The 18,596-nt window shown below is 39.8% G+C and overlaps 1 protein-coding gene across 1 annotated transcript; it reads right to left on the bottom strand.

Moving 5' to 3' along the window:
* Positions 1 to 11,894: 11,894 nt before the first annotated feature.
* C2H15orf65 (chromosome 2 C15orf65 homolog) lies at positions 11,895 to 18,540 on the bottom strand. Its single transcript, XM_036844370.1, has 2 exons — positions 18,249 to 18,540; positions 11,895 to 12,433 (listed from the first exon to the last, which is right to left on the bottom strand). The coding sequence occupies exons 1-2, from the start codon at positions 18,264 to 18,266 to the stop codon at positions 12,086 to 12,088; spliced, it is 366 nt and encodes a 121-aa protein (XP_036700265.1). The 5' UTR covers positions 18,267 to 18,540; the 3' UTR covers positions 11,895 to 12,085.
* Positions 18,541 to 18,596: the final 56 nt, after the last annotated feature.

An 18,596-nucleotide genomic window follows, 5' to 3' on the forward strand; every position in this document is an offset into this window, starting at 1 on the left:
TTTTTACTTCTATAAAGCAACTCTTGATAACTTCTATAGCAGTTCTGCCCAGTTATCAGACCTTCTGGTGAGACAGGATTGCTTTTTTCTTATAATCAACCCTGGTTTGGTTTTTTTGTTTTAATTAATTAATTAATTAATTTATTAATGGCTGTGTTGGGTCTTTGTTGCTGCAGTGAGCCGGGGCTACTCTTTGTTGTGGTGCGCGAGCTTTTCATTGCGGTAGCCTCTCCTTTGCCGAGCACGGGCTCTAGGCACACGGGCTTCAGTAGTTGTGGCTTGCAGGCTCTAGAGCACAGGCTCAGTAGTTGTGGTGCATGGGCATAGTTGCTCCGCAGCATGTGGGATCTTCCTGGACCAGGCCTCAAACGCGTGTCCCCTGCATTGGCAGGCGGACTCTCAACCACTGTGCCGCCAGGGAAGTTCCCCTGGTTTGCTTTTATTTTTAAAAATAAATGTGACCAAAATAGAGGTGGTTCTTCTGTTTGTCTCATACCAGTTTGACATTCAAAATACTTTAACCAAACTAGTCTTTCCTCAGGCTCTTCCTGTTGCAGGAAAAATGGGGCACACGAGGATGGTCATGTCCCAGGTCTCGGGTGAGTCCCTGGGACAGGCCACCAAGTGAGGATCCTTGGCTTCGCGCAGGAAATAATTCAAGAGTGAGCCATAGTAAAGCGAAAGCAGGTTTGTTTAGAGGTATACGCATTCCATAGTCAGAATGTGGTCCATCTCAAAAGGCAAGAGTGTTGCTGAGGTGTGGGGGGGATAGTTTTTACGGGCTGCGTAATTTCATAGGTGGGAGGATTATTCCTACTATCTTGGACAAGGGGCAGGGATTTCCAGGAATTGGGCCACCGCCCACTTTTTGGCCTTTTATGGTCAGCCTCGGAGCTGTCATGGTGCCTGTGGATGTATCATTTAGCTAATGTATTGATATTACAGTGAGCGTGTAATGAGGCTCAAGCGCTATTGGAAGTTGAATCTTCTGCCATCTTGGACCTAGTTGGTTCTAACTAGTTTTTTTCTGCATCCTCAATGGCTGTGTCATTCTTTTAAAAGTTGTGCCCTGCCCCCTTCCCTCCTGTCTCATTCCTATTACTATCCCAATCAGAAAACAAAAACTGGGCCCAATAGCTACCCTAAGAGCAAAAAAATCTATTTTTGGAGGAGGTAGAAGAAGGGAGTCTTAAGTAGTTATTTATTCTTTTTGACCCTATCCTCTAAGTCTTGGTTTAAAAGCAACAGACACTCATTTGTATTCACTTGACCTTTTTTGAGCAATCTTCTATTAAGGGACTTCTGTCTTAGACTGAAGTAGTGATAGAGTTAAAATATAGATACAGACATTCCCATTTCATTTATGATAAAAACATGCTTCCCAAATAATAGTGTTATCATTAAAGCCTATGAGTAAAAGATTATTAAAAGAAAAAATTGTCATGGTAGTCCTTTGACATGACCAAGCCAGAGAAGGAAGGATTTATTACTTGCAGCAAGTAATGAGAACACTGGGGATCTTTCCCAAGGCAGTGTCTCCCAGAACAGCAAACTTGGGGAAGTTTTAAGCTAAGGGTCCATGCATATTCATGAAGGGGCTTGAGCAGAGAATTCTGCATGGCATTGGGCAAAGGTCAACAGAGTTCCAAGCTTTAGTTGATTGAAGTCATGAAGATCAGAAAAGGTCAACATCATCATCCCTTAGCTTCCAGTAGATCTGGTGGTTGAGCCCTGGAGGGGGCTTAAATTCTGCAGAACAGCTCAAGAAAGTGCTTCAGGCTAATCTTTACCATTGAAACAGATCTGGAAGTCTTTATTATCCGATTTGTTATCTCTGTTGTTGTTCCTTCTCTTGCCTGATAAGAGTCCTTTGTTCTTTTGTTCCCTTAAGATCATTATTACTGAGGGCAAGCATTGTGGCCAGGCTTAGATCACAAAATGGCTTAGGCCTAAAATGGCTTCTCTTATGTCAAGAAAGCCATGCCTGGATCTCTTTCTCTGAGGACCCCCTACTGTAACTGCTTATTACGTAAATACACAGTGTACACATTAATTAAAGAAACCTTTTCTGCAAATTTGGTAATAAACAAATATCAAAGCTATATCAAAATTTTGCATGCAAAGGAAAAACTGCTAGTTTGTCCATTTTGCAATTGATGCTTTATAGAAATAGGAAATGTTAAAAAACAAAGTTCAAAGTCTGAAGACCTAATTGGCCTTATTCAGTGATTCATGATTTAAGCAGTATCATATCTAGCAACTAGAAGGGCCCCCTGAGAGGTTGTACAAAAGGGAAGGTTTTTATAGAAAGAAGGGTGGGGCACAAGGGAGCTATTAATGAAAAAAAATAATGGATTATTTTTAGGCTAAGGCATCTTTTGCTGGGAAGGGTTTTGTCAGGCAGATTGCTTCTTCTTCCTTTAGGGGGTTGGGTGGAGTTGGAGAGGGCCCAAGTGACAGATTACCTCTTGGTGCTGACCAGCAAATTCCAAATTGATTGATTAAGATTACATTTCTGGGAAAGGTCAAAACTGCTGTTAGGTTAGGTATTAAATCATGGGCTTTTAACACAAGTGCTGCCATTTTGGGCCTGTGATTTTTCTCTTTAACAGAAATAATAGGAAATAGGAATAGGAAATAATTAGATTATTGTTAGACTAGATTTTTATTTTGTTTATTATTTTAAAAAATTAATTTATTTATTTTTGGCTGCATTGGGTCTTTGTTGCTGCATGCGGGCTTTTCTCTAGTTGTGGCGAGCAGGGGCTACTCTTCGTTGCAGTGCGCAGGTTTCTCATTGCGGTGGCTTCTCTTGTTCCGGAGCATGGGCTCTAGGCGCACGGGCTTCAGTAGTTGTGGTGCGCAGGCTCAGTAGTTGTGTTGCTCAGACTTAGTTGCTCCACGGCATGTGGAATCTTCCCGGACCAGGGCTCGAACCCATGTCCCCTGCATTGGCAGGCAGATTCTTAACCACTGCACCACCAGGGAAGTCCTAGACTAGATTTTTAAAAAGAGCCATTTCCTTACATGCCACTTGCCTCTTGACTGACAATCACATGAGAGTCAGCTAGGGTGGGTAAGTAACTAGTTTCACAAAATGTGTCTCTATCTCATTAAACATGCTTAAGCATTTTGTCAGGGATGCTCATTTCCTCCTTTCTTTCCAGAAAGAGAATTACATCAAGCAAAAAAAGGTTTGTCCCAGACCAGGTTTGGGATAACTTTTCTTTTACACATTTTAGCTCTTTACTGACAGAGGTAAAAGTATTACTCCTAATAGATCAATGCTGTCTAATAGTTAAATGGAAAGTAAACACATGTATTTAAGTAAACATATCCTGTTCCAGTTTCCTAGTATCACAAAAAACTAGAGCTGGACAGTAGTTACAGCAGTAAAAACAAGTATTACTCAGGAACTATTACAATAGGAGAAAAGAGCACTCAGTATAGAACTGGGTTCAGTTCCTACTACAGAATGGACAGGTGATGATTTATAGACAAGGAGCAATAGTGGGGTCGGGGGGAAGTGGGGAAGGGGGTGGCTTGTCAGTGGATAGAAAATTACTGAGAGGAAACATCAGGGGTAGGGAGATTCTGGCTAAACTAACCTAACAGGATTCCTGCTGAAGGCAGGCCATTTTGATCAGATATCACCTGGGAGATGGTGAGAGATGAGGAATTTGGTTAGACATTGAAGGTGATCAGATGTTGATGGTGGGATTGTGGTTAAACCGATTTAACAAGATTTTTTTTTTTTTTTTAAATCTTATCCTCTTCAACTAATCAACATGACCACCGGTGACACAACAATGTTATTGACACACAACACTCAAAAGTGGGGCCTCTCTTCACTCCAGGGGGACAAGTCAGGTGAGTGGGGCTTCCCTCATGGGGGCAAAGGAGTCGGGGCTGCTCACCTGAGGGGCGGGTGTCATGGAACCCACCTCTTGGTTGTGATGGTTTCGAGTTTCCCCACCATTCAGGATTCATGCCCATGCTCCCTTCTGACCTCCATATCCATAGCAGTTTCAAGTTTCAGCCTAAGCTCAGATCAGTTTCTACTCTCCCCTTTGCTTTCACCAATGACCCTGTGACCCTGTGTTGCGATTCTCCACGAGGGCACTTCTTAAGAGTCAGGCTTGCGTGGAGTTGAACGAGAGGGTTTAACAAGAGTCTTGTTACAACTAGGCTGTGAAGGACAAGGCCCAAGTGTTACCTGAAAACTGGGTTCACCTCTTGGTGGATGTCGAGCTTTTGCAACCAAGGGAAAGAGCGAAAGAAGGACCCATTTATTATTTGCAATAAATAGGGAGAACACGGGCGATCTTTCCCAAAGGAGTGTATCCTGGAACAGCAAAATTAGGGAAGTTTTAAGCTAAGGGTATGTGTATATTCATGAAGGGGCTTGGCTGGTGTATGCATATTTCTGAAGGAGCTTGAGCAGAAAATTCTGCATAGAATTGGGGCAAAGGTCGACAGAGTTCCAAGCGTGAAGCTATGAGGGTCAGAAAAGGTCAACATCATCATCCCTTAGCTTCCAGTAGATCTGGTGGTTGAGCCCTGGAGGGGGTTTAAATTCTGCAGAACAGCTCAAAAAAGTGCTTCAGGCTAATCTTTACCATTGAAATGAACTGAGAGTCTTTATTATCTGATTTGTTATCTTTGCTGTTCTTCCTTCTGTTGCCTGATAAGAGTCCTTTGTTCTTTTATTCCCTTAAGATCATTATTACTGAGACCTATTCAAAGGCAAGCATGGTGGCCAGTCTTAGATCACAAAATGGCTTAGGCCTAAAATGGCTTCTCTTATGTCAAGAAGCTGTATCTGGTTCTTTCTCCAGGGAGCCCCTACCCCATCTGCTTACACAAGGATGAGGCCTAGTTGAAAAAGTGGCTCAGAGGAGCCCGTTTAGAGTTTGGCCAAGGAGAGACCACTTGCCACTGGCAAGCCAGGTTCTTTTCAACAAACCTCATCTATGTGGAGAATAAAAAAGCAAAGGACTTTTGCACATACCACCTGGGGAAAAAGGTTGGTATATGACCTCCCTAGAAGCCTGATAACAAGGGTGTGTTTCATTACCTTATTGAATTGATCTGGCTCAGTCTCACTCTCAAAGAGTCTCAGTCTCAAAGGGCCTCAAGAGCTGGCCCATCTGCAAGGATCAGAGTCACATTAACCAAGCTCAGGAGACTAAGTAAAACAGATTGCCTACTTATTATTAATTCATAATCAGAAATTGACTGAGGATGTTCATTCTCATGGTAGGTTAAATGAAAATTCATTTCTCTTTATGAGCAGATTTGATATGGTAAATCAAATCATAAAGTTGCTTGGCAAACAGGGACTCAGAACACGGATGAGTAGTTTAATGAATGGAATGTTTCATGGCATCATGTATGCAGTTCTACATAACAGGCTTCCTTTTTCCTACAAAGTTTAGGATAATTCCCTTTGTTTACAAACCTTAAGACATACCTCACTGTAACTAACTCTCGTGTACTAACAATAAAACCAGGTTAATTCTTCAGGTCATGACAAGGTTACCAGCATCTTCTCTTTGAAGTGTGATTTGCCCTTCTTTTTTTTTCTGAAAGAACATTAATTGAGTAATTTATTTAGTTGATGTGATTCGCCCTTCTAAAATGTTTTAAAGGCATATGACTCTAAGACCATCTCTCGCTTAAGATACTCTCTTCAAGGAGCTACTTTTTTTTTTTGTTTTTTAATGTTTCAAGGTATTTCTTTTTTTTTTTTTCTTTTTTAAAATTAATTAATTAATTAATTAATTTATGGCTGTGTTGGGTCTTCGTTTCTGTGCGAGGGCTTTCTCTAGTTGGGGCAAGTGGGGGCCACTCTTCATCGCGGTGCGCGGGCCTCTCACTATCGCGGCCTCTCTTGTTGCGGAGCACAGGCTCCAGACGCGCAGGCTCAGCAATTGTGGCTCACGGGCCTAGTCGCTCCGTGGCATGTGGGATCTTCCCAGACCAGGGCTCGAACCCGTGTCCCCTGAATTGGCAGGCAGATTCTCAACCACTGCGCCACCAGGGAAGCCCCAAGGAGCTACTTTTGACAGTACTTAGAACGTACTTCATTTTAGCCTTATGACCGAAATAAACATGGTTTTTGTTTAATAAACGAACTGCTTAGTATAGTACCTAGAACATAATAAACTCAGAATAATTTTGAGCTATTATAGATAGTAAAAACCAACCAACATTATTTGGTCAAATATATTAATTAGATTATTGATGGGGTAAATTATATTTATGATAGTCTTTTAGTTTATAGCTAAAAGAGGAAAAAGACCTAAACAAATTGGTAAAATATTCCTTTGGGAAGATAAGCCTTCAGTTTCATTTGAAGCTGAGAGTTCATGCTGTATTTCAAGAAATGATCAGTCAATAAATAGAGGTAAAACTTCAAATATTCTGATAATTGTGTAAAGGAAGGAAAGTTTGCCTAAAGTATATGAGTTTTCAAATTAATTTGCTTTAAGTATCTTCCAGGAGAATTGATTGTTCAAACTGTTATCTGAAATGGAGTCTTTCTTTTTGGAAAAATTACAGAGTATGTTTATTTTTTACACTTTAGGATAGCATATTCCAAATGTACTACTTTATTTAGTGTATCTCACAAAATAGTTAAATTAATACTTTACAGTCCATACGCTAATGCTTTTTTTGGATTGTTCTTACGTATCCGAGTTCTAAATACACTATAAATTGGTGAATAATTCTGTGTTCATCCTCTCTGTGCCTTTGATTTTATACACTTTAGCTTTTTTTAGTCCATATTAAAGAAACATTACTGTGTAGTCATCTTTAGCTACATTGTCTCTATGGAACTGATTACCGTGGGCGAGAGGTTCTCCAAATGTGGTTCCATCAAAATACAAACATGCTATATTATGATCCTGTCTTTAAAAAGTAACCTTTGCCCCCACATCTGTTTCCAGCTATCACCCCATTTCTCTGTTCAGTGTACAGCAAAACTAATAAAAAGTAGTTTTTACTTCTTGCAGCCTTTTTTTTTTATATACACATAAAGAACTGCTTTTATTGAAAACAGTACAACATGAATCATAATATTCAGCATTAAAAATGTTTCCACTAATGGAACATTTGAAATTAACATTGCATTAGAGGGGAGGGATAAATCAGGAGCTTGGGATGAACATACACACACTACTATATAAAGATAGATAACCAACAAAGACATACTGTACAGCGCAGAGAACTCAATATTCTGTGGTAACCTATAAGAGAAAAGAATCTAAAAAAGAATGAACATATGTATATGCATAACTGAATCACTTTGCTGTACAACTGAAACCAACACAACACTGTAAATCAACCATACACCAATAAAATTAAGATTAAAAAAAAAAACACTGCGTTAGAAAATTACAGAACTATGGTCACCATGCCTATGAAAACTACAGTCAGTTAGTCAACAGAACAGTTAAGCTTTGTTCACTGTTCTTCTCCCCCATATGTTTGTGGTTATTAAGACCATTTACGTTAAAAATGGATCAAGGTTTAGTGTCGGTTCTATAGATACCGAGTATGAGTATTTATCTCATACTATGAGTATTTATCCCAGGTTTCCTGGGACACCCCAGGTTGCAAATGACTGTATCCTGATTTGGGGATGGGAGGATGTGGTCCACACTGTTGGCTTTGTGTGGTGAAGGTCTCCTGATCCAGGTGTGAAGGGGTTAGAATGGATCATTTGGATAACATCTGAGACAGCAACAGAACAAAAGGGTACAAGAACGAGAAAGCTGTTTGAGCGAAACTGGCGGCCCTTGAAGAAGCAGGCAAAGGTGTCAGGCAAGCATGAGGCCAGGATGTGTCTGGGCGAAACAACTTGAGGATAGATCAGGCAACCGTCTTGGAAGACGAAGTTGGTTTTCTTGAGTTAGCAGCTTAGTCACCTTCCGGCATCGTCAGTGTCAAGTACTTTTTAGCCTTCAGGGCCTGGCCACGGGCTTCTGAGGTGGTTTCACCACCTCAGAAGGGGGGGATTTTAGAAGGGTGGGCCTGCGGGTTCATTTGTGGGAGAAACCTTCATTCCTTCTTCACGTGAATCCGTTCAAGGGCTTCCTCTGTGCCTGGCAGCCTGTGAGAAACTGGGCAGGATCCAGAAATGGCCAAAACCCAAATCTTTGCCTTTGAGTTTTCAGTCCAATGTGGGGGACAGGCCTATAAGGTAGTAAATTATAATCCCACCTTATCAAGGATTCCTATCTAGATAGAACCAAGCACTGAGGGGTAGAGAGAGGAGAGAGCCACTGACCACGGGATAGCTGGGGTGACTCAGGCCGGCCATCGTGTAGTGGGCCTCACACAGTCCTTTCTAAGTCCTTTTCCCCCTCAGTGGGTGAGTACAGGGAATAACAAGAATTGTTCCTCCCGGGGTTGTGTAAGTGCTTCTGAGAAGCCCCCTTATCCTTCCAGGCTCCTGTTGATTCTTTCCCTATTTTCTTCCCTTTAAGGACCTGTCAGAGTCCAGGCAGGAAACAGAGAGTACACTCAGCTGCGGTGTTTAAAAGGCTTTTTAGTGAAGTGACTATTTACAGAGGTTTGGGTAGCTTCCCAGAAGTAGTAAGAGACGTTGTGCCCCCAGCAGCTGCCCACCTGCCCTGCAGAGGCAGGGGAAGAGGTGGTGGTGGCGGCGTCCAGGTGAAAGCCAGCATCCTGGGAGAGGGGCTGCTGGACAGGAGCTGCTTGCCCACAGGGCACCATGTCAGGCATTGAGGAATTAAGGATCAACCAGCCAGACCTGGCCCTCACCTTTACGGAGCTATGGTCAAAGCAGACTGTCCTGCAGGCCCCAGGGCTCTGGTGATTTCTGATCTCTCTCCCTTATTCCTTATTGGCCACGCCCTCTTCTTACCCCCTGTGCTCTGAGGGCCTAGGGGATACCAGCTGCAGGGCCAGGTGCCATGGGTTTCAGAGATTCCAACCCGACATGCTTCCTTCCTCTAGGGAGTTCATCGGGGTGGAGAGCAAAGCAATCAAGTTTCAAACCCGCATGTCACTGGGGAACAGCTGGGTGGCCGTGGACAAGACACTTCCACCAGGGCACCCATTTCTCCATCTTTTTACATCTCAGGGCTTTGTGCACTTTCTTGGGCTCTAGTGGAAGAAGAGTGGCTGCAAAGCTGAAAAAGAGGTCTCCAGTCTCCAAGTTTCCAGGCTCCAAGGTGCACAAAGTGAACCAGGGATGCAGGTCCAGAGGAGACTCCAGCTTTCTGTTACCGATGAGACAGCTGGCTCCTCGATCCAGGAATGGACAGGCCCACAACTGAGGATTCTAAAAGTCTCCTGGATTTGTCTTTTCTTCTCCCTCCCAGAGCACCTTAGTTTGGGCGCTCCTCACATTTTGCCTGCATTCTCTTCTTCCCATGGGCTGTGGATTAGTGCTGAGCGATAACTGTGCAGAGTTGCAGGCTTTCTTAAACCTATTCCGATAGTTCTCCTCTCTACAACCTCACTGAAACACTTCTTGTTGAGGACACCAATGATTTCCGCATTGCCTAATCAAACCCTCAGGTCTCAGTTTATGTGTTAGCCTCCAAGATAATTTCACACAGCTGGATCATTCCCTGTTCTGGAAATAAGTTCCTTACATGGCTTCTAGGCATCACAGTCTTACTAATTTCTTCCTGCTTCACAAGTTACTTCTTCTTGGTCTCATTTGTTTATTCCTAGTCATTCCCCTGACTTCTAAATGTTGGAGTTCCCTAGAGATTAGTGGTCCTCTGTTCTTTTTTCTACCTACACTTTGTTGTCTTATCTCATGATTTTAAATAATATCTTTGTGTGGATGTTGTTTATATTGATTATATTCAACTTCTCCCTTGAATGCCAGACTTGATATTCAGTTGCCTCAACAGCTTGACTTTCCCTTCACTTCCTTCAGGGCTGTGGTCAAATACCAACTTATCAGACACTCCCCTACCTAAAATACCTCCTTGCCCAAGCACTCCTGCCCCAACCCTAAATTATTCTCTCCCCATAACTCTTATCGCCTGGTATGTTGTATATATATAGACATATATAAATATTTATATGCTAATAACATGCAAATAAAATATTTACATAAATAAAATTTATGTACCATAAATACATAAATGTTATACATATATGGACATAAGTATTTACATGTAAATATGTATACATATTTTATATTTACATATTTACACATATGTATAAATATTTATAAATATTTGTCTATGTTATACATATATGTATAACATATATGTATAACATAAACATAGAAACATTTATGTTCCGTAACATTTATATATAAATATGTATACATATTTATACATGTCTTTTGGTCTGTTTTCCCCTACTAGAATTTATTAGAATCTAACCTCCATGAAGGCAAGCTCTTAGAGCCTAGAATAGTCCCTGGACTTCTTTGATAGGCACTGAATGACTACATAATTGCATTCCAGACAATATGCTTGATTCCAAGATACTCATCCTTCCTAAGAATTTTAGCAACAACAACAAAACAAAAGGCCTAACCACCTGTCATAGTAAGGAACTTTAGGTTAACCTCTAGATTCTACATATTAAAAAGTTGACTTCACTTTCTACAAATCAAGCACCTACAGTGAAGGGGGAAAAGGGTTTGTATAGTTTATGCAGAGAAAAATCTGGTAAACTCAAATTCTGTTGCATCATTCACCTGGAAATCTTGTGCAGTGCCTTGATTTTTGATGTTTCAGAGGAAGTGAACAAAACTAATTTTTTTTCTTTCTTGTGCCAAATATCATATTTTGGGATATTTGAAAGAATTTCATGAGGCTGCAGAGTTTGAGCTGTTTCCTCACATCAAGCCATTTTTGTAAATAGAAGATTCAACTTTTCTGTATCCAACTTTTCTGGTCCCCTAGTGACTCACAAGATTATTTTTTCTAATTGATGTTAATATCCTGAACCTGAAACCAACAGGGAAAAATAAGAACAGTGATTTTTTTTTTTTTCCAGTAAAGGTACTCAGATCCAACTGAACAGGAGGTTTCAGCAGATGGCAGCTGAAATAAATCTCTCTATATAGTGGAATTACAGAGGTTAAAGAATTGTATAGCCCATCATCTACTACTGCTCATGCTCTATGTTAAAGATGTAGCAAAGTAATTACATTTGGGGAATTCCCTGGTGGTCCGGTGGTTAGGACTCCTCGCTTTCATGGCCTGGGTTCAATCCCCGGCTGGGGAACTAAGATCCCACAAGCTGCATGATGCGGCCAAAAAAAAAAAAAAAAGTAATCGCACTTTTAAAAATGTGCAACATTCTCTCACATTTTCATTCTTGTATACGTAACGTTTCTTCTGCCTGGATGGACCTTTCCTTTGATTTGGCTTTACCTTCTCCAGAATGTTTCTCTTGATCTCCTTGGTCTCAATTTAAGCAATTCTGTCTCTGTGTCTGAAAGACCTTTTACATAGTTTACATTACATAAATTATCATGTATTACTAATTTGCTACTCTCATTTCCCCCAAATATTGTTTATTGAAACAATAAAAGACACTGTTTTCTATTTCTGTGTTCCATTTGCATCGTATAGCACCTGCCATAAGTAGGTGTTCAATAAATATTTGCTAAATGAATGAATGAATAACAAGTCCTCTCTTCCACCAGTTTAGCAGTGTGAACTAACATTCCCCAGGTTCTAAGCTATTAGTTGAAATAACAGGAAAGCAGGAAATTACTCGTCAGAATCTTCCTTAATTCAGTTTTCAAAATTAGAGTTCCTGTGTTCCTTTGTCTTGATAAATATACTCAGTAGACAGTTGAGATCCTGAAAGCCTTTTGAAGCTTTTGTACTACATGAACTAAATAAAGCTAGGTATAATAAAATGCTTTCTACCTTTTATTCTATTTTGAACACATTTTTATTTAAGAAGTCACTGTCATTCCGTTATCGGTTGAAATGCTTTATTTCTTAAAGGTATTTTTAAAAAATTAATTCAAATCTTTTTATATTTCAAATTAGGTATCCTAGCCTTAGATTTAAACCTCATTTTTCCCAAGTATATTTTCTCTTTATTTAAGAGTAATATATTTTCATAGAGTGCGTTGAAAATTAGGAAAATCAAGCGTTCTTGTTCTGTCAGGTGCAGTGTTTAGAGTGTTATTTTGATAAAATCCAGTAGCTCTGATATTGCTTGAAAATACTTGGTCCTTTGGAGTATAATAGCAGGGGAAAAACTGTGGCATGGGTAAAAATTCACCATAATTACTTGAATTGGTTTTATACATAATCATCTTAGGTTTTGATAGTGAGGTAGCTGTATGGAGTGTCTTTGGGTCCAACATACATGAAAACACAGGATTGCCAGGGTTCACACAAGGAGGCAGTTGTTCAGGTTTCATTTCTGTTTCTGAATTTGAAGCTGAAGTACTTTTCTTATCCTAAAAGATAAATGCATAAAATAATTCTCAATTATAAAGTTCTGAAAAAAACAGAATTATTTAAACTTAGCCCTAAGCCCTTCTTACCCCACTACTCACAAAAAGTGACTCGAAAAAGATCAAAGACAAATGTAAGATCTGACACCGTAAAACTCCTAGAAGAAAACATAGGGAAAAAGCTCCTTGGAGTTGGTCTTGGTAATTTTTTGGATATGACAACAAAAGTACAAGCAATAAATGCAAAAATCAATAAATGTGACTACGTCAAACGAAAAAGCTTCTGCGCAGCACAAGAACAGCAGAAGGAAGAGGCAGCCTTGGAATGGGAGAAAGTATTTGCAAACCATACATCAGATAAAGGGTTAATTTCCAAAATATCTTTAGAACTCATACAATTCAACAGCAAAAAACCAAACAATATAATTAAATAATGGACAGAGGATCTGAACAGACATTCTTCCCCAAGAAGACATACAGATGGCCAACAGGTACATGAAAAGATGTTCAACATCCCTAATCATCAGAGAAATGCAAATCTAAACCACGATGAGATGTCAATCCACACCTGAAGAATGGCTATTATAAAGTTAAGAGAGAATAAGAGTTGGCGAGGATGTGGAGAAAAGGGAACCCTCATGCACTGTTGGTGGGAATGTAAATTGGTGCAGCCACTGCGGAAAACAGTATGGAGGTTCCTCAAAAAACTAAAAATACGGGACTTCCCTGGTGGCGCAGTGGTTAAGAATCCGCCTGCCAATGCAGGGGACGTGGGTTCGAGCCCTGGTCCGGGAAGATTGCACATGCCGTGGAGCAACGAAGCCCGTGCGCCACAACTACTGAGCCTGAGCTCTAGAGCTCGCGAGCCACAACTACTGAGCCCATGTGCCACAATTACTGAGGCCTGAGCACCTAGAGCCTGTGCTCTGCCACAAGAGAAGCCCCCGCAATGAGAAGCCCGCGCACCACAACTAGAGAAAGCCCGCGCGCAGCAATAAAGACCCAACGCAGCCAAAAATAAATAAATAAAATAAATAAATTAAAAAACAACCAAAAAAACTAAAAATAGAACCATCATATGATCCAGCAATTCCACTTCTGGGTATATGTCCGAAGGAAATGAAATCACATCTTGAGGAGATATCTGTACTCCCATGTTCACTGCAGCACTCACAATAGCTAAGACATGGAAACAACCTAAGTATTCATCAACAGATGAATGGATGAAGAAATTTTGGTATATACACACACATACACAATGAAATATTATCAGCCATAAAAAAGGAAGGGATCCTGCCATTTGCAGCAACATGGATGGACCTTGAGAGCATTATGCTAAGTGAAGTCAGACAGAGAAAGACAAATACACTATGATCTCACATATATGTGGAATCTTAAAAAAAAAAAAAAAAAAGTCAAACTCAGAGCAGGATGGTGGTTGCCAGGGGCTGGGGATGGGGGAAATAGAGAGATGTTGGTCAAAGGGTACAAACTAACAGTTATAAGAAGAGTAAGTTCTAGGGATCTAACGTACAGTGTGGTGACTACAGTTAACAATACTGTATTATATAATTGAAAGTTGCTAAAAGAGTAGATGCTCTCACCATACCCACACACAAAAATTTGTAATTATGTGAGGTGATGGACATATTAACTAATCTTATTGTTAATCATTTCACAGTATATATGTATATGAAAGCATCATGTTGTACCTTAAACTTACACAATGTTATATGTCAATTATACCTCAATAAAGCTGGAAAAACAATAGAGAAGAAAACAAAAACTTAGCCCCATCTACTCTCCTTTTGGGAGTCCTTTTCTCTGGAAGACATTGAAGAGTGCCCATTCAATTATATATATCTGTACAGAGCAAACTTGTCAAAAGTATGTACAAGGTAGCTTTTTAAAATCCTGTACTAGAACTATGAGAATTTATAAAAACGTGCAACTTATAGAGTAAGACTGCAATAGGTCATAGTTCGAAGAGGACGTACAGCTTAATTTTAGAGTGAAAAGGGAACAAGATAAACATTCAGGGAGCTTAACCTTGTGGGGGATAGCCATTAAGCAAATAATTATACAACTGACTAATTATAATTGTGGTAAGTGCTATGAAGAAAAAAAATTCAGGATGTTTATGAAGACATACAGGGGGTTCTAACCTAGTGTGAGGGCCTAGGAAGGCCATTCTGGTGAAGTGTCGCTGAATCTTAAGACTGGAAGGCAAGGAAGGAAAAGACAGAGGAGGGCACAAAGAAAAAGCATGGCCAAAGTGGAGTAAGTTAGAGTGAAAATGGCTGCAGATGAGAATAGAGGGGCAGGAACCAGATCCTGAAGGGTCTGGTTGGCTGTGTGAAAAGTTTAGATCTTTATGGTAAAAGCAATGGAAAGCTGTTGAAGCGTTTTAAGGAGAAGCATGTCATGATGTAATATACTTTTTAGTAAGATTACTCTGGCTGCCGTCAGAGACTTGAATGGATGTGGAGAGGAGCTTCAGTATTCCATGTGACTGACGATGATGATTTATAGAAGAATGGTGGTATAGAGAGACTAGTAAATAAATTTGAGACACATTTTGGAAGTAGAATTCATTGGACCTGGTGATTGATTGGATGTGGGTAGTGAGGAAGAGGGACAGATCTAGAAAGACTCCCACATTTCTGGACAAACATTTGGGTAGATGGTGGTGCCATTTACTACAATTTAATATGTAATTAACATATATAATAAATTTAATAAATATTTAAAATATACATAACTTAGCTATTTGGGGAGGGAGGGAGCAAGATATTAAAAAGAATGGGTACAAAAGTGCATATTGCTTTCTAGCAATGCATATAACATGCTTATCCTTAGTAAAGTCCATTCTATAAAAAACATCAAGCTTCAATAATGAAGGTGAAAGAATTCAAATGGAACAGACTATATGGACCTTGTTTATCACTCATTCAACAAATACTGAGTACCCACTGTGTACCAGGCATTGTTAGATGCTGGAAAAATAGTGATCAACAATCTAAAGTTCCTAGAACTTACATTTTATTACATAGAAGACAAGCACATAGGAAACCAGCTCAATAATGTTGGGAAACTGGTTATTTTAAAAAAAAGTAGGTCTTCACCTTCAAATATTAGGTGTCACCAGTTCTGGGTTCTGATGTTGCCAGTGATAATAGCTGCGTGACTTTGATGAAATTATTTTGCAAGGATTCAAATTCCTTGTCTATATATATAAAACAAAGGAGATGGATTAGATAGTTTTTTTCTTTTTCTAATAGGATATAAGGGCTCTCCAAATGTAGCAATAGGAAAGTGATTTTCAGTTATTTGAAAAACATGAAGGAAGTGTATATTTACTTGTGATAAAGCTCTTAAAAATGATTCTGTGGTGTCCATGTAGGCAAAAAATTTTGGTAGTTAAAAAAACCCTCCAAATTTGGCAACTTCTGGAATACTTAAGATCTAAGTCCTTCCAGATCAGAAATTATATTATATCTAACCTCATAGAGATTGGCAGGGTACTGTAACTCTGACTTTTTAAGGTTGCATTAAATAGAAGGTTGTTTATATGCATTAAAATTCTTTTGCTTTGAAGACCCTATAGTAGATTCTTGTGATTCATGAGGCTGAGACCCTTTAATAATTCTAAATCCTTAAAACTAGCAAGCATATAATCTCAGTTTCTCCACCTCTAAAACGGAGGAAAGAATATTGACCAAGTTGTTGTGTCAGGCTTAACTGAGGATCAAATTTGGGTCAGATTAATTCGGTTCCTCTTAGACTAACCCAGCTCACTGAATTCCTGGGTTATTCTACTTAATGTCTCTGCAAAGTTAAGTTCCCCACTGTCAGGAACCTATTTGTTTTGAAATCTTGAGTTCAAACCTGCAAATGTGAAGTATTTACTCCACTTTCTTTTATTTTGTTCAGATTTGAAGAAGTATAATAGAGCGTTGGAGGAGTAGCACAGGCAAGAACTTTGTGACCTAGATTCCAATCCTTTATCATCATTGCACCTTTGTTTTTATATTGTCTGTAAAATTGGTAAAAAAGGGGGAAAAAAAACAACCTGCCATAGTTCCTGTGGTTGTGGAAATGAAAGAAAATCGGATGTAAATGATATGCTGCTATATAAATGGAACCAATTTTTACCATTTTCTTTTTTTCAGGCATACTTCAATGCATATGCATGATCTTCCAGAATTCAGTTCTGAAATTTACAGGTTAAGAAAACTTTACAGTAGTGTGCTACCATTTACTAACACTCATTATCTTGTAGGAAGCTGGCAAAGCTGGAAGTAGAAATCATCAGATCTTGCTGTTTATTCTTTTTTGACACTACTTATTAATTTGTTTTAAATATCAAGAGCACAGACATTGGAGAATAGTAAGTCACCAGAATCCTACGGCATCACAACAGGTCAGCTTTTCTCAAAATGTCTAGGTTCTCTCAGCACATGGAAGGCTTCTTAGGTGGAAGGTGCTGCCCTGTGACTTGTGAGAAAAAGTACCAACCCTAATTTACTTTATGGACACCAGTCTGGTTGCCCAGGGCAACCTCAGTCCCAGAGGTTGTGACTTTCAAATCACCTTCTGCAACTGGCTCTAAAATTCTGATCAACTTTGACTCAAAATGGAATACAGAAAACAGAATCTAGTCAAAATAGAAGACAAATTAGCTGAAAAATTTTGTTGGCATAATCCGTACCACACAATCTGTAAAAATTAGTGTCTACCGAAATCTTTTAGACCTCCAGGACAATTCACAAATGTTTACGGACTTGGAAACAAAATACCCCTTGCTTTTACTTTATGTCCTAGGCCCTCACTACAACTTTCTTATTTGGGTTTCGACCTCTTCAAATCTGGTATTCTTAAAATGTAGAGTTCAAAACAGATACAATCAAAAACAAAACAGCCTAATATAAAGAATAATAAAAATATTACTTTAAATTCTCTTCTAGGTTATACATTGGGTCAGCAACTGTTACTGAAGGAGAAGAAGGTTAATGAAAATTATAAATGAATCTTTTAAAATCGATTAAGTCTAAAATTAGACTGTGCAAGTGCCTTGAAAAGAATGAAAATCTACAAATAGATGGTATTAACTTCCTTACTAATTTAATTTTCAGGCTCTCCTAGAATTAGAGAAAACCAGGCCACTTTGACTTTTCCAAGTCTTTTGTTATAAACACACACACATTTTTATAAAGATAAATAACAAGCTACTGAAATAATAAAAATGCCCATTATAGAAGCTGTAATTATAAAATTAAAAATCTTTTTTTTTTTTTTTTTGGTTTTGTGTCACAGTTGATGTTAACTACAGTAACACCAAAAGCAAAAAAACCCCTGTAAGTCTAATGTTGAGGCACCCTTTTGTTTCTCCTCAGGCCCACCATCCTCCTTGTTCATGTTTTTCTTAATTTATCTTTTTCTGGCCACAATTAGGTGACAGAGAATTAAACCTTAACTTTCTACTGTTTCCATCAACAGTGAGTATAAATGCACCATATCCGTTTTTGAACAAGACACAATGTAAACAGATGTCAAATTAACAAGGTACGTTTTTCTTGTTCAAAACCATCACGGCATTTTGCAATGGGGCATGAGTTGCATACCATCCCCAATCATCCTTATACCTTCACAGGCAATTCTGGCTTAATGCAATGCATGTAACATCTGTGTACCCCAGTGGTTGCCTACAACGGTGGTTGTTTTTGGAGGGTGGGGGTGGGTGGGAGTGTGGGGTGCCCCAAATTTATAGTAAAGAGTATCGACAGTCAAAAACATCCAGCCCTCTGCCCAAACCCACCCAGTCGTACTCGGTCATTCTCGATATCTTCTTTATTTTTTTCGGCAAACGCAGTCTTTTCCTGCAGCGGATGGCAAGGCCAGCGAGCGCCGACTTTTACTACACCCAATTAAAGCAGCAAAGAGAAGGCGAACCGTCGGCTGGATGGATACGTGTAAACTAATCGGCCTAATCCGGGGAGCCGTCCTCCAGGGTGGAATCCTTCGGAGAGGCTGTAGCAGGCCGTCTCCACAGTAACCGGCAGCGGCGCCTCTGCAGTGCCGGGGCCCGGATGTTGTGAGGATCACGGCCGCGGGGCCCAGCTTCCTGCAGCCTGCCGGCGGCGGGCTGCGCTCCTCTTCGGGAGTC

The sequence above is a fragment of the Balaenoptera musculus genome, chromosome 2, assembly GCF_009873245.2.
Source record: "Balaenoptera musculus isolate JJ_BM4_2016_0621 chromosome 2, mBalMus1.pri.v3, whole genome shotgun sequence".
NCBI lineage: Eukaryota > Metazoa > Chordata > Mammalia > Artiodactyla > Balaenopteridae > Balaenoptera > Balaenoptera musculus.